Raw genomic sequence first — 17,199 nt, forward strand, 5'->3', positions numbered from 1 at the left:
GCAAACGACAGGATTTCCTTCTTTTTAAAGCTGAATACTATTTGATTGTGTATATATACATTTTCTTTATCCGTTCATCTGCTGATGAACACTTAGAATGATTCCATATCTTGGCTATCGTAAATGATGTTGCAATGAATATGTAAGTGCAGATATTTCTTCAACGTAACTAATTTCATTTTCATTGAATGTATACCCAGTAGTGGGACTGCTGGATAATATGGTAGTTCTATCTGTGATTTTTTTTGAGGCATCTCTACATTGTTTTCCATAATGGCTGTACTAACTTACATTCCCACCAACAATGTGCTAGGTTCCCTTTTCTCCACATCCGTGGCAACCCTTATCTTTTGACTTTTTGGTAACAGCCATCCTAACAAGTGTGAACTGATATCGTGGTTTTAATTTGCATTTCCCTGATGATTAGTCATGCTGAACATTTTTTCATATACCTGTTGGCCATTTGTATGTCTTCTTTTGAGAAATGTCTATTCAGGTCCTTTGCCTACTTTTCAATCAAGTATTTGCCTTCTTGCTACATAAGGAGCTGAGTTCCTTACACAGTTCGGATATTATCCCCTTATCAGATGTATGGTTGGTATATTTTCTCCCCTTACATAGACTGTCTCCTCACGCTACTGATTGCCCATTTTTCTATTGTTATTGTTTTGTTCTCAATTTACAAGAGCTCTTTCAATATTAGCAGTTTTAACCATTTAACGGCCATACAGAATGTAAACTTCTCCCTCAGTCTTTTTTGTTTGTTCATGTTAGCTGGGTTCTTCTTAATCTGAAGCTTAAATAATAGTCCTGGGGCCAGGTGCAGTGGTTCACACCTATAATCCCAGCATTTTGGGAAGCTGAGGTGGGCAGATCACATGGGGCCAGGAGTTTGAGACCAGCCTGGCCAACATGGCAAAACCCTGTCTCTACTAAAAATTTAACAATTAGCCGAGCGTGGTGGTGCACATCTGTAATCCCAGCTACTCGGGAGGCTGAGGGATGAGAATCGCCTGAACCCAGGAGGTGGAGGTCGCAGTGAGCCACTGCACTCCAGCCTGGGTGACAGAGCGAGACTCAGTCTCAAATAAACAAACAAAAAAATTGGGGGGATCTTTATTTCATGCTTTCTCTCATTAAGAAAAGAGAGGACAATAAAGTGTTAGAAGAAAATAAAGCACAACAGTCCAGCCACTGTCTTTGGAAAATGAAACGGCTATGTGAATTTTTTATTTTTTGGCACCTCTTTTTAAAACTCCACTTAATGACCTACCTGCATTACTGAAGTGTCTCTTGTTGGGGTGATTGTAGTTATCTCTTGGGTGTCCATGCATCTGTGGGCCATGGGAGGCAGGCAAATGAGGCTTCTGAGGGTGAAGGTTGTGTGAGGTATGGGACTGAGATATCAGAGAGTCCCGGCTGGAGCCTGAGGCCTCTGGACGAAATGGTTTCTTACCCCCAGTCACGTCATCTTTCTTCTTTTGCTCCTAAAGAGTAAAAGGAAACCAAAGAAGCTCAAGATCCCAGGCTTAATTCCCCAGAGAAGAATAAAGGCTATCACCTCTAAATAGCTCCCTCTTGTCCTTCTTAACTTTTGAACTGCCGTTCACTGCCTCCTAACCAAAAAACGCTCATAAATTCCACTGTTAGGCTATTTGCTGGGGGAACTCAGTGGAATTTATGCTGAGTTTGACCATCACTGCTAAGTACCTGCAAGAACACATGCATACACCGCTAGATGTCACTGTACAGGGCACTGTACAGGTGCCCAGGCTGGCGGCACTCTCGGAGGATCATCTTGGACCATATAAAGCCAAGATTACCAACTTTCCAAGGCTAACCGCAACAAAAAACCCTCCACTGTCCAGTGGGAACTAACTCCTAAGCCAAAGTCATCAAGCTAAATATCTGAATGTTGGAGTAACATTCTTCCTTATTACACAAGTCAAATAAATGTTTGATACAAAAAAAAAAAATCACAAAATAAAAAAAATAAAGTGATCTAAAACCTAACCAGCAAGGGAATTACTGTTAATAATTTGGCACATATTTTTTAAGCTTTTTTTTTGTATTTATATAGAGGTTTTTAAACAAAAATATTTGGCATTCATTTTTCACTTAATGTATAAGTCTTTCCATGTAAATACTTATTTCTACAATATTATGTTTAATGATTGATTAGTACTTCCCAATATGGATATATCATGAACTACTGAGTTTTGTTTTTTGTTTTTTTGAGACAGAATCTCACTCTGTTGCCCAGGCAGGCGTTCAGTGACACAATCTCAGCTCACTGTAACCTCCACCTCCTGGTCTCATGCAATCCTCCCACCTCAGCCTCCTGAGGGGCTGGGGCTACAGGCATGTGCCACCATACCCAGCTAATATTTGTAGTTTATGTAGAGATGAGGTTTCATCACGCTGGACAGGCTGGTCTTGAACTCTTGGCCTCAAGTGATCCACCCCCACCTCAGCCTCCCAAAGTGCTAGGATTACAGGCATGAGCCACCATGCCTGGACACACTGAATGTATTTCTTATTGCTGGGCTTCCAAGTAATTTCCATTATAAACATGTTTAAATCTCTATCTCCTTCTCAAACTAAATTCCTGGAAGCAAAACTGCATGCTTTAGTCTTAATAAATCTTGCTGAATTCTCCCCCAGAAAGGTTATGACAATGTATACTCCCACTATTAGGATACCACCATTTTTGTTATTCAACTTATACTCATTTCTGATCCCTAAATGAATGAAGTCTTTCATTATTATGTGTCCAACTTCAGTCCCTCTTCCTAATTTTCACTCCCTTCTAAAGGGCCTTTCCTAACTATTTCATTCCCTCCGGGGCCTTTCCTGACTATCCTCTTATAGACTTTTTATAATGCTTATTAGTATATGATTCCTGTATGTTACTGCTATAACATATTCTTCCATGTAAAATTAAATTATAAACTACTTGAGGGTGCTGCTTCACAGGCCAACACAGCACTGGGCACAGCATAACAAATACCTCCCTGTCCCCAGCACCATTCTATTCCGTTCTATGTGCTGAGGACAGAGCAGTAGATGAGAGACACAAAATCTCTGCCTTCATGGAGCTGACACATTAGTGGAGGTGGTATTTAATGCTCACAGATTGAACCAAATGTCCAACTTGGGTACAGCCCATGTGGCGAGTCAGCAGATATGCAAATGGGCACACCCACACAAGGAGCATTGCCTCTGCAGCCTCCTCCATTTCACTTTTGCACCTATCCCCCTACTCCAAAGGAGAGGCAACTTCTAAGCACCTCTCACAAGTGAATAGCAGGACCCCTTCCATACAAAAGCTGGAAGGACACCAAGCAGATGGTCCAGAAAAGAAGAGAAAAAGTATTTTCTGCCCACCACCCTATTACTTCCTAGGAGCCAAATTTATAAGCTACCATAAGACATGTACGGAAGAAAAATGCACATGGAAGAAAAAACCTGGTGAACAAATGATTCTAGGACATAAAAACACAGGGTAAACACTCTTTGTCAGAATTTCAACAATGTTAGGCTCCAATACATTGGCTATTTCACCCATCTGGTCTTATTGTTTGACTATTAGCACCAGCAATAACCCATGATTCTGTGACCATCTCCCTGTGGAAAAATAATAATTAAGAGATTTTTCTGTGGAATTGGTATTTGTTTGTATGAATTAGGATTGCATTTGTACTTTACCTCCTCTTCTTGAGACCTTTTCTTATGAGCCATCTTGTATAACTTATGCAGTTTTCGAGCATCAAATTCTGTAAACTTGGAAACAAAAATCCATAGGTTCCTAAAAAGAAAAATGAACAGTTCTGGTGAATTATAGAATTAGAAAAGCAATTTTTTATTATCTTCATGGATGGCAAGCTAATAAATTTTGCTGTGGTATATTCCCTAAGCATAGAAATTAAATTACAGAAATATTATTTCAGGTATTATTTAATAATAATACAGTACTGCATTATTTAATAATAATACAGTACACAGCGTTAATAATACAGTAAGTCTAACTTAATGTTGTCAATAGGTTCTTGGAAACTGCAACTTTAAGTGAAACAAAATCAATTTTTTTTCTCATCAATGTTACAATGAAACAAAGCTGAAGGAAACAATGTTATTTGAGGACTTACTGTACCCCTTTATATGGTTCTGCCAAAATAGTATGACAGAGGGATTTAGAGACTAAGGCTCTGTCAGTACCTAAAACTCCTCTGAATTTGTATCAGTGACACCCCGGACTCCAGTCCTTTAAATTTTCCTTCATTTTCTGGACTCTACCACAAATCCATCAGCACGACTATCTCCCAGGTTGTGGCCTCCATTCAGTCGGTCATCTCTGTGTTACTGCCCCTCCTTCCTCCCAGTTGTCGCCACCATGACCTTTCATTTACTCCTTAAAACTCTCAGTGACTTCTTCCCTCCAATTCCATTATGTTCACCCTACCATGGTGTTTCTGCACAATAGGGGAATGATATGATGAAATGGGTGTTTTTAGAAAGAGTAAGCACAGGTAGTCAGTGAGCGCCATAAAGGAGTCTCATATCTTCTCAAACTTCCTAACAGGCAGTTTCACCATGGCTTGCTGCTGACAGGACACCTGTACAGGCTCCCTAACTAGAAAGCCTGCTGTGTCAGGTGAAGAGCCACTTACCTTCCTGTCTAAAGCCTCCTATAAAGAGCTTCAGTCTTTTTAACAAACTCTCTTTAAGCCCTAAACACCACCCAGTCCCCTCCCTGACCCACTTTCAAGTCTTTGCTGAAGCCTGAGAACTCTGTTCATCTCAGCAATCCAACTCAGGTCATGTACTCTCAGTTCAAGTGCACCTGCCTGCCTCTCAGAAGACCTTCCTTCCTGACTACTCTTCATGCACTTCCTTCTCGGCCCTTCCACTCTATCTGGTCTTGCATTTGCTGCCTCATGATGAACAGTTTCTCCAGAGGCTTGCCTTGTACTACTTTTTTGACTTGTAAAGGGCGAGGACCTTATAAACTACTGCTAGCCAAGATCACAGTGCCTGGCACATTTAAAAATGAGTCTGTTCAGTGGGATGACCTTTTGCTATCTTCTAGTCAGTGTTAAATTTAAAAAGAAAAAAAAAAAAAAGGCCAGATGCCCGCTAGGTAAAGAAAGAAGCTGGCAACAGTGTTAAGGTGAAAAAAGTACCATTTTGAAAATTAAATTTTTTTTATAGGGGTGAAGCATGCTGTGGACACCATCAGGCAGAAGTTTTCTTAAATCCACTTTTCACTCAAAAACCAGTCCTCTGAGATTGGACATATTATACAAAGATAATCACATTATCCATGAACTATACAAGTTCAAAGTAACTGTGGTTATGTACAAACAAGCACATGTACCCTCTGAGTCTAAAATAAAATAAAGACGAACTAACGTGATTAATGGAAAGAGATTTAATGTTACAACTGCCTTTTAGAATTTCCAGCCATGACTGGGCGCAGTGGCTCACGCCTGTAATCCCAGCACTTTGGGAGGTCAAGGCGGGCGGATCACCTAAGGTCAGGAGCTCGAGAAGAGCCTGGTCCACATGATAAAACTCCATCTCTACTAAAAATACAAAAATTAGCCAGGCATGGTGGCAGGTGCCTGTAATCCCAGCTACCCAGGAAACAGATGTTGCAGTGCCAAGATTGTGCCACTGCACTCCAGCCTGGGCGATAGAGTGATAGAGTCAGACTCTGTCTAATTTAACACACACACACACAAAAAAGATTTTCCAGTCATGTTTCCTTAAAATATCCAAAGTGAATAGTGGATATATACCTAGCAATCCCACTACTGGGTATCTACCCAGGGGAAAAGAAGTCATTATATGAAAAAGACGTTTGCACTCACATGTTTATAGCAGCACAATTTGCAATTGCAAAAATATGGAACCAGCCTAAATGCCCATCAACCAACAAGTGTATAAAGAAAATGTGGTAGATACATACCATGGAATACTACTCAGCCATAAAAAGGAATAAAATAATGGCATTTGCAGCACAACCTCAATGAAGCTGGAGACCATTATTCTAAGTGAAATAACTCAGGAATGGAAAACCAAACATTGGATGCAAAGGCATAAAAATGATATAATGGACTCTGGGGGGAAGGAGGCTGAGGGATAAAAGACGACACATTGGGTGCAGTGTGCACTGCTCGGGTGATGGGTGCACCAAAATCTCAGAAATCACCACTAAAGAGCTTATCCATGTAACCAAACACCACCTGTTCCCTAAAACTACTGAAATCTTTTTACAAATTTTAAGTGGATATATAAAGGAACATTTATAAACCATGATGCCTTAAACACTGGTAAGTTCTAGATTAACTGCTTTAATCCAAATTACTACTTTAATTATTAAAGAAGGATATGAGAATAGAGAACTCAAAGTTCTTGTGGTTTTTAACCTCTGTTTCACCATGTGTTGGTACAGAACCAATCAATTAGTTGTATTAGATACAGTAATATCTGAATATCTGGTTATCAACCTGAGATGGGTAAAGTAGTTAAGACCAGATGATTTCTGTCCCTCGTAGGCTTAAAGAAAATTTATTTCTGAGAACAGACCAGCAAATCCAGCACCACTATCTTTCTCTCATAAAATAAATTAATGACATCATCCTACCCCTTCAAAAGGCTGGTCTCAGCGGAATGGCCTATTTCATGGAAAGGAAAGTTAAAGCCTGCAGGTACACTGCCAACAGATGAGTTTTGTTGGGAAGAAGGTTTCTTAGGTGGCTATGCCACCTTTTATTAAAAGAAAACAGAATCCACTCCCACACTCAGTCAAATCAAACGGGGCAGACGAGGCCAAAGTGGTTACCTCCTCCACAGTTTGATGTGCTCCTGATCTGAGTAGGCTTTAAGGCACTCGGCTATCCGGTCTCCGATTTTCAGTAGGCAGTTCCGGGTGTGTTCCAGCTGTTCTTGCACATTGAGCCCCTTGTCAGGTTTGTCGAGCTGTTTCAGTGCCTTTTTCACAGGCCTCATCCTCTCCTTACACTGCAACAGGACAAAAGAGTAAAGACATAAACAATCTGCAGAAAGTAAGTCTTGTCCCTTGCTTATTGCGCTCTCAATGAAAACACAGTCCACCCCTATGCCATACAATTGCTAGAGGAAGAGTGGGTAAAGCTAGTGCAGTGCAGTAAGTGTCAGCGTTAAAGTCAGAAAACCCTGAGGTGCAGTGCCAGCACCATCACTTAGAGTTATGTGATAACACTTCACGCCTTACTTAACTTCTCTAAATAGTGCTTCCTCATCTGCAAGAGGCATGGCATGCCTTACAAGCCCATTTTGAAGATCTAATGAAGAGCAGTATTACAGACCTAACCTGAAATTCTCCCACCAAAAACTGTCTAAAAATACAGGATAAAATATTTACAAATCCTTTAGGCTTGAAAGAAAGCAAAAGAAAGGCTTCCAGATAAAGATGGTAAACAGAACACATCAATCTTTTCTCTGCCTCCCCAATCCCACTAAAACAATGGTAAAGGGAAGGTCCTTAAAAGAGACAAGCCCACAAAGACAGCGAAAACAAGCGAGAGGATAACAGCAACAAAATATTGGCAGCATGGGAAATGACAAAACAGATCTGAGAAAATGAAATTCGAAGCCAGGAGTAAAACGAGCCAAGAAGTAACCCAGCTTACATGGCAAAACTCCCCCAAAGGTGAGCTGTCTTCAGAAGGAGGGATGAGGGCTAAAATAGGGAGTGGTTTAAAAACGCTTAAGAAGTAACACATATCCAGATTCGTAAAATACCCAGATCTCTAACTCCACCCAGCAACAAATACAAAGACTTGTTCTCCAGAAAAGGATAAAAGAACCTCTGAGCTGGACTGCACAGGCACAGATGAGGGGTGAGCCCACCACATTGAAAACAGGATTATGTGAGCACGTGAGCACAGTCACACAGGATGAGTCACCACCCAAGTCTTCTGCCTCTCAGATTCCAGAATGGAAGGAGCCAGGCCTTCACACTCCAGAGAGTCAGGAAACTGGGGCATTCTTCACAAAATGTGACCGCCCCAGAGGAAAAGCCAAATGATCCTGACTACCCATCGGAAGTTCCTGCTAGATCATCCTATAGTGAAAACTTTCAAAGGAGATCAAGACCCACCACCCACATGCTCAAACTTCCAATGAGATGTTTAGTCCTCCACTCTTAAATATCAGCTGACAACTGAGGATCAGCAAAGCCATCAAGGCAATATGTATAACATGAACAATGGAAAACAAAGACAAGTATAAAAACATTCAAGAGTGGTGGAGGAAAAAGATATTAGAAATAAATAATGTGAAACAAAGTTGAAGGAATCTCCCAGAAAGTAGAGTAAAAAGCAGAAATGAGCAACTTAAAAAGACAAAATTAGGGACCAACATCCAGAATTCAATATCCAAAAACAATAAATTCCATAAAGGTAAAACTGGGAACTTAGAAAAAATTACCACCATATAATTCAAGAAAATTTCACAGAATAGTGTAGGGATATGGTTGTCAGCCACTGAGTATCTGGTACAATGAACTAAGTAAGACACGTGGCCATGAAATTTTCAAATAATGAAAACTCTACAAACTTCCATCACTTTGTGGTCATTTCCACAGCTATATACTTATGATCTGTGGATTTTTCTGTTGTATTTCAATTTTTAAAAAGGGCATAAAATAAAAAATATACCAAAAACTAAAAGACTTCTGTAATGACTATAAAAAATAAAAGATTAGTATTAAGAAGGTAAAAGGAATTCCTACAGAAAAGGTAAGAAAAATAAATTATTCCAAATATGTCAATTTGGAATAAATGAATAGGCAATTCACAAGGAACATGAATGACCACTAAAATATGAAAATAAAAGTCCAATGACCTTCAGTATTTCATAGCCCTCAGATTAGCAAAAATTAACAACTGTTAACTGAGTCAGAAATTAATAACTGTTTCTAAGGCTGGTAAGCAATTGGAACTTGAATTCATTGCTATAATTAATACAATCTCTACAACTGCTTTCAAGAGTAACTCAGGTATCTAACAAAGTGGCAGATGTGTATACCTAATGAATGACCTACCATTTTTTGCTCAAGTCATACACCCTAGAGAAGCTCTCACTTGTGTGGTACAAGAAAATATGTGCAACAATTTCACTATAGCCTATCTGCAGTAGCAAACACCTGGAAAAATCCTGATGTCCACCAATACGAGAAAGAATAAACTGTGGAAGAATAAATTGTGGGATAACATGAAACTTCAATGACAGCCACAATTAACATATATAAATCTCAAAAATGTTGACTGTTACGAGAGGAAAAGCAAGTTATAGGATACACAAGTGTGCCAATTACAGTTTTAAGACAAGGAAATCAATCCTCTGTATTGTTTATATGTGGGAGGCCAGGCAGCACAATGGTTATGGACCCAACCTCTCATGCCAAACTACCTGGGTCAAAACTGTGTTCTATGTCTTAGCTGTGTGACATAGGGCAAATCACTTAACTCTCTTCACCTTATTTTTAAATATGTAAAATGGAAACAATAGCCTACCTCACAGGATTGCTGTGGAAAAAATATACATAAAGCACATAAACATTAACTGGCTATTAATGTGAGCTACTATCATCTTTACAGACGTAAGTAGTAAAACTCTAGAACTACACGTTAAATATAAAAACTGAATTCGGAATCATGGTTACATCTGGGAGGTAAGAGAGAGAAAAGGCCCAGCGCGGTGGCTCACGCCTGTAATCCCAGCACTTTGGGAGGCTGAGGCGGGCGGATCACGAGGTCAGGAGTTCGAGACCGGCCTGACCAACATGGTGAAACCCCATCTCTACTAAAAATCCAAAAGTTAGCCGGGCGTGGTGGTGCACGCCTGTAATCCCAGCTATTCAGGAGGCTGAGGCAGGAGAATTCCTTGAACCCAGGAGACAGGCTGCAGTGAGCCAAGATCACACCACTGCGCTCCAACCTGGGCGACAGAGCAAGACTCTGTCTCAAAAAAAAAAAGAGGAAAAAAAGCATAGGTTGAGAGGGAGGTACACCCAGGGATTCAGCTTTATATTCTGAGTCTTAAAGAATTCAGATTTGACAAAACTTCATGGTATATTTATCAATGCCTATTATATCCCTGAAATTTCTCTGCATCTTTTAAAGATTTCATAATATAAAAACAAGATTAAATGAGTCATTTTTAAGAGCATTTTTTAAATGTCATGGTACCACAGAACATTAGATATCATTTTCTCTTATAAACACTTGGATAAGAAAGACTAGGAAACAGATTGGTTAGCTGACTATGTAGTTATTCATTTATTCAATCTACTCACTTACTGATACACTACTAGCATCTAAATGAACTTTATATAAAACATAATACTTGTCCTCAGACAGCTCACAGGCTAAAAAGAGACTTAATAGACATAAAAGTGAAAGAAAACATTATCTATATACATACGTGTATAGATTTTAGATAACTCAGAAGAAGAAGTCAAAGGGAAGTTACAGGACAGGGTCAACAGGGTCCTTTGCTGCCATAGGACAGAAGTATTTTCAAATTTGGAAGAAAACAGCTTTTTCTTTCGGTCTGAAAGAGCTGTTTGATTAACAGATTTGTGGAAGTATGGGGAGGAGAAACCACAGAGAGGTGGGAAAGGGATGGTGGCACAGTGAAATCTATACCTGCAGCTCCAGCCAGGGGCAAAGGAGCCTTGAGGACACACTGGCCTGTATCCAATCCCGTGCAAGACCTGGTCCATGCACTCGCTCCCCATCGCCTTACCCTCCCCTCTTCTCCTGTTACCTTTTATTATTCCTTCAGAACCCAACTCAAACATCACTTCCTTACACAAGCCCTTCTGGCATCCCCTGACTAGGTCAAATTCCCTTCTCACAGCATCTCCACAGTATGCACTCTCTCTCCTCCAGAGGCCTGTCTGTGACAGGTGCACCAACATGATTTGTGTAGTTATCTAACTCCCCTACTCAAATGTACAGTTTACAATGATAGAAATGGTTATCTATTCAACATGGTAACTCTGGGGGCTGCAACACAGAAAACATTCAATAAATATTTGCTCAGTGAACACTTCTCTTTCCCAAATGCCTCTAAGAGCCCTTGGAGCCTCTCTTAACTAGGAGCACAAGACATGAAATCCACTCCTTAAACTTCCCCTCAATAAAAGACAAGACAATCTCTTCCTGCCGGCCTGCTGAAGAGCACATGGTCTTCAGATATTGTAAGCAATGTGTTTCCAAAGTAATGTACTATTGCTCAGCTCAACTGAAGCTCTGGCTAGACCTATAAAAGGCAGAGCCACAGCAAGCACTGTGGCTGCAGACACTGGTATCCCCCAATTTCAAGACTTACTATGCTGAATGTCTCCTGGTCCAGATCATCATCCTCATCCTCTCCAATGGGGACAGGTTCACTTCCTGCTGTAATATGGACAGGACCCTGAGATCGCTTTGATTTACTCGAAGATTTGGCATCACCACTTTTAGGCTTTTAAAAAAGAGTTACAAGGAGTCATTGTCATTTGTGCAATCCTACCGTGGAATCTGGATTTCTTACCTATGTTGCGTTATTACAATGGGTAAATATGATGGTCTCAGTTTATTTTTTAAAAAGTAAAATAAAATCCTGAAACATCATGAAGACAAACCTATCTGATTAGCAGCTTAGTCACACATTATTCCCATTTCCATCTCTAAATGTACCCAATTATAACTTCAATTTCATCAGTGCTATTTTTGGGCTTCTACTCCTTTATCCATAAAATGCACAGAAATGTCATCAAGAGGTTAAGATCGTAAATTGGCAGAACTCTTCTAGAGTATCATGTAGCAACTTTTATTAACAGCATACCTTTTGATTTAGGAATCTGCTGCATTACTAAATTATTATAAATGAAATCTATATACATCTCAATTATATCGAAGGAAACGTTGCAGAAGGATATATAAAATGACTTCATGTACTTTTTTTTTCTTTTTTTGAGACAGATTCTTGCTCTGTCATCCAGGCTATAGTGTAGTGTCATGATCTCAGCTCACTGCAACTCTGCCTCCTGGGTTCAAGAGATTCTTCTGCCTCAGCCTCCCAAGTAGCTCGGATTACAGGCACACGCCACCACACTCAGCTAATTTTTGTATTTTTAGTAGAGACAGGGTTTCACCATGTTGTCCAGGCTGGTCTCGACCTCCTGACCCTGTGATCCGCCCACCTTGGCCTCCCAAAGTGCTGGGCTTACAGGTGGGAGCCACTGCGCTTGGCTTGACTTCATGTACATTTTTAAGCATACAGCATGCTTTGTTTATAGTTATATGGATACGCACTATAATATGTACTACAAATATAAATACATGAATAGGAAGGTTTCAAACCCACTTCACAGTGGTGGTTATGGGGGGAACAGAGGAAGAGTAATAAAATCAGGGAAAAGGAACGGGGGCAGCTTCAACCGTACCAGTCATATGTTCAAGAAATACAAAAGGTATCAGCCTCTTCCCCTGCCTGGCCCCACCAAAAAAAAGAAAAAAGCCACTTAAAGTAAACACGAAAAAATGTTAACAACAGTTGTGATATCTGGAGAGTGGATAAACAGATGTTGGCTAAAATTGTTCTTTGTGTTTTTATTTTTTTAATATTTTACTTTAAGAAAAAGAATGTCTTTCTGTGGGAGCACAACTGCACAGGTTATTTGTCACAATATGGTCTATTAACATCAAAAATTAGAAAGTATTTCAAAATGGGAAATTCAAATTGCTTCTAACATGTTACACCCAAACAGAATCCTCCCCAACTATTAAAAATGTTTTTTGTTTGTTTGTTTGTTTGTTTGAGACAAGGTCTTGCTCTGTTGCCCAGCCTGGAGTGAAATGTGACACAACCATGGCTCAATGCAGCCTCGAGCTCCTGAGCCTAAGCAATCCTCTCACCTCTGCCTCCCAAGTAACTGGGCCCACAGGCACATGCCACAATGCCCAGCTAGATTTTTGCTTGTTTTTATTTTGTAGAGACGAGGTCTCCCTAAGTTGCCAAGGGTGTAAAAATGATTTTAACATTTATTCACTTGGAAAGTTGTGATATACTGCTAAGTGAGGAGAAAGACTACCCAAACAGTCTAATCTGATTTTTATATTTGTTTTTAAATGTTTATTTTATATTTAATAATATAAAATTTCAAAGTAAAAGTTTCAAAGTACTTATCAAGAAATCTATATTAGAGTTATCACTGGATATTAGAATTATAGCAGTTGTTTGTGTTTTGGCAATGATTTTACTGTGTTCAGACGTCAGCAAGTATACGTTGCAACACTGTACCAAATTATTGGGTTTAGAATGAACTTCATAAAACCCCTATGTAAAGGTTATAATAGCAAGGCTTTTCATCCATTTACATTCCAATAACTCTTGCTAATATTTGTTTTTGACTCGAACTCTTCTTCAAATTCAGCTGTGGACTGTGCTTCTCTAATATGAATCTGAGAACATATTTCGTATTTACATGTAAATGAAGATTTCTCTCACCTGTCCTATCTCATTCAAACATTTCCCCCTGAAATACGTAATAAAAGACCAACTAAAGGCCTTCTTTTTAAAAAAACACCCCAAACTTGCAGGTTCCCCTCTCTCTGCAAGGACAAGTGCAGGTATTCCATCAACGGCCCCACCTATCCTTCTTAAACACACCCATAAAAAGACAATTATTGCAGGGCCCTCAAATCTCACGCTACTTCTAAATCCAAACGGGGAACTGCAAAGGCTGTGAGTATCTCCATGAACAGAAGGGCACCATTACCTTTTCCTTCTTATCTTTTGACTTCTTTCTTTCCTTGTCCCCTTCTTTGTCTTTCCTAGAACTCATTTGCTTCTCCTTGTTCTCCTTGTTCTCTTTCTTCTTCTGTTTTTTTTTCATTGGACTTTTTTCCAAGCCATCATCCTAGGAAACAAAACAGGGCTCTGAATTTTTATCACAAATTTTATATCTACTTATGTACTTTCTGGAAAAAGCAGCATTGCCCCCAGTGGTTCATCATTGTCTACACTTAGAAGCTTGTCTTCAAGCAAACAGCCTCAAGACACTCACACTCAGAAAAGTCTAAACTTTCCGGTAACAACCAGTTAAAACTGTAGAGGCAGAAGCTCTTTACTGATATCCTCTCATTTAATTCTCAGAGCAACCCTTCAACATGAGTTTTATCACTCTCATTTCATGGATGGAAACTGAGTACCAAAGAGATTATATACCTGTACACAGTCAGCTAATAACTGATTAGGTTGCTCGTATTTAAATTTATGTACTGGCCAGGCACATTGGCTCATGCTTATAATTCTAGTACTTTGGGAGGCTGAGGCAGACCTATCACCTGAGGTCAGGAGTTTGAGACCAGCCTGGCGAACATGGTGAAATCCTGTCTCTTTTAAAAGTACAAAAATTATTTTAGGCAGGAGAATCGCTTGAACCCAGGAGGTGGAGGCTGCTGTGAGCCCAGATCGCGCCACTGCACTCTACCTTGGGTGACAAAGTAAGACTCTATCTCAAAAAAAAACTAGTAATAAATAAATTTATGTATATATGACTCAAATCCATGCTAGTTCCTGTACCCACTGCTGATCCTCTTGGAGCTAATATCCAAGTACAATTACACTTTCAGAAATTCCATTAAGTTGTCACTGAAATAGCACACTAAATGACACCAACTTACTATTCACTTTACTTAGACCAGAGGTTACAAACTGGCAAGCCAAACCTGACCCACGGGAGTTTTGTTAACGGAACTCCATAGCAGCTGTGCCCTTTACATTAGGCATGAGCTCTCTGGTAAACCACAGTCCTGACCACTCCCCCTCATTCCCAAGAATGAGGATACGTGTCAATCGCCATTTATCATTAAAACTTTAGGCTGGGAGCAGTGGCTCACTCCTGTAATCCCAGCACTTTGGGAGGCCGAGGCAGGCAGATCACCTAATGTCAGGAGTTTGAGACCAGCCTGGCCAACATGGTGAAACCCTGTCTCTACTTAAAATACAAAAATTAGCCAGGCGTGCTGGCAGGTGCCTGTAATCCCAGCTACTCAGGAGGCTGAGATAGGAGAATTGCTTGAACCCAGGAGGCGGAGATTACAGTGAGCCAAGATTGTGCCAGTGCACTCTAGGCTGTGGTACAAGAGTGAGACTTTGTCTCAAAAAGAAAAAAAAAAAAAAAGCAACAAAACCTTTCAGAGTCCCCTTCATTTACTTCCATTATGTATGAATTTGCAGCTGCTGACTTAAACTATATTCCTCTCTGACAGATTAAGCAAAGACTTACATCTTCTATTTCCATTTAATCCACTCATAAACCAAACACACTTCAGATGATTTTATTCCAGCTGGCACAATAAGTATAGCTAAAATAAATAAATAACCCTCAACCGAAACCCCACTTCATACTTTCACTTCTCCCTCTTCTGATGGATTATCTGAATGCCTAGGAGATGAAAGCTCAATTCCATGCTCCTCTTTCAGCCTGGGCACTTTGTTTTCCTTCTTTACCCGAGGCTTTCGCTTCTTTAATTTGGCCTGGAAAAGGAGAGAAAATGATGATTAAAGTACAAATCAAGACCCTCGAAAGCATAACCAAACAATATGATGACTCTTTACGGCAGTAGCAGCCATATAATTCAAACAAGAAAATTCCAAGGAAATCAAAAGAGTGCAACTCATTTTACCTGACAAGACCAAACCAAAACAAATAAAAAACCTATAGGCCTTATACATAGCCTATACCACATTAAAATATCCATGTTCCTTTTTTTTTTCCGAGACGGAGTCTTGCTCTGTCACCCAGGCTGCAGTGTAGGGGTGCCATCTTGCCTCACTGCAACCTCCGCCTCCCAGGTTCAAACGATTCTCCTGCCTCAGCCTCTCGAGTAGCTAGGTGGGACTACAAGCACGTGCCACCACAACTGGCTAACTTTTAGTGTGTCTTTAGTAAAAACAGGGTTTTGCCATGTTGGTCAGACAGGTCTCAAACTCCTGACTTCAGGTGATCCACCCACCTCAGCCTCCCAAAGTGCTGGGATTACAGGCGTGAGCCACCTCACCAGCCAAAATATCCATACTCCTTAAACCTACTGATTCCATATCTTTGGAATCCATCCTAAAGATATAATTTTTTTTTTTTTTTTTTTTTGAGACAGAGTCTTGCTCTGTCACTCAGGTTGGAGTGCCGTGGCGCAATCTCAGCTCACTGAAAGCTCTGCCTCTCGGGTTCATGCCATTCTCCTGCCACAGCCTCCCGAGTAGCTGGGACTACAGGCGCCCTCCACCACACCTGGTTAATTTTTTGTATTTTCAGTAGAGACGGGGTTCCACCATGTTAGCCAGGATGGTCTCGATCTCCTGACCTACTGATCCTCCCACCTCGGCCTCCCAAAGTGCTGGGATTATAGGCATGAGCCACCGTGCCCGGCTAAGATATAATTTTTTTTAAAAAAGGAAAATCACTCTGTGTACAAAGATACAAATAAAGATAATATACTAAAGACATAATAGTAACATTAAAAAACCAGAAAGCAAGTTACATATAATAAAGATTAAAATACTGTTTATCTGCCTAATGGGACATGATCTGTAACATGATCTAATCTGCCTTTCCAGAGCCTAACACATAATGTATTGCATACTCAACGTATTACATGAAGAATGAGACTTATGATCCTATTACTTGAAAAAAATGAGGTGTGGTATTATGGGGTTTTTTCCCTAAAATTTGCTTTGCTTATAATAATACAGGGAAATTAATATAAATGACATAGCTGCAAGAGAACTTAAAGAACACGCACACATGGGCTGCTAGTACAGTGTGTAATTTGTATTTCTTAGCTGGGATTCCATCTTTCTGGGCCTGAACTGAAATTACAAATTGGGGAAATAAAAGGAGATAAAGCTCAGGTGAATTCACTGAGAATTTAGTTGGTATTTCACATAGCAACTAAGGTCTAGTTTCAGAATTAACTGTGCATTCCAACTGTCAATTTTACTCTGGGATCCATTATTACAAGTACCACAGAAATAGATATAACAACAGGCAAACCCATAGGTATTCAGTGCAGTTTGTTCCAAAACTGAGAAAGTAGAATAAAGAAACAGTAACAATATGTGTGGAATAGTGACACTGGGGAGCAAAGAGGATTA

General features: G+C 40.0%; 1 protein-coding gene across 3 annotated transcripts in view; it reads right to left on the bottom strand.

Moving 5' to 3' along the window:
* Positions 1-17,199, bottom strand: part of CHD2 (chromodomain helicase DNA binding protein 2) — a 131,444-nt gene that overhangs the window by 12,018 nt on the left and 102,227 nt on the right. For all 3 annotated transcript variants that reach the window (XM_050798026.1, XM_050798027.1, XM_050798024.1), the window contains 6 exons: positions 15,454-15,582; positions 13,820-13,960; positions 11,386-11,520; positions 6,848-7,026; positions 3,709-3,808; positions 1,274-1,487 (listed from right to left, as the gene is read on the bottom strand). In XM_050798026.1, the coding sequence (XP_050653983.1) occupies positions 1,274-1,487; positions 3,709-3,808; positions 6,848-7,026; positions 11,386-11,520; positions 13,820-13,960; positions 15,454-15,582 (898 nt within the window). The remainder of the gene's footprint in view (positions 1-1,273; positions 1,488-3,708; positions 3,809-6,847; positions 7,027-11,385; positions 11,521-13,819; positions 13,961-15,453; positions 15,583-17,199) is intronic.

The sequence above is a fragment of the Macaca thibetana genome, chromosome 7 (assembly GCF_024542745.1).
Source record: "Macaca thibetana thibetana isolate TM-01 chromosome 7, ASM2454274v1, whole genome shotgun sequence".
Classification (NCBI taxonomy): Eukaryota; Metazoa; Chordata; class Mammalia; order Primates; family Cercopithecidae; genus Macaca; species Macaca thibetana.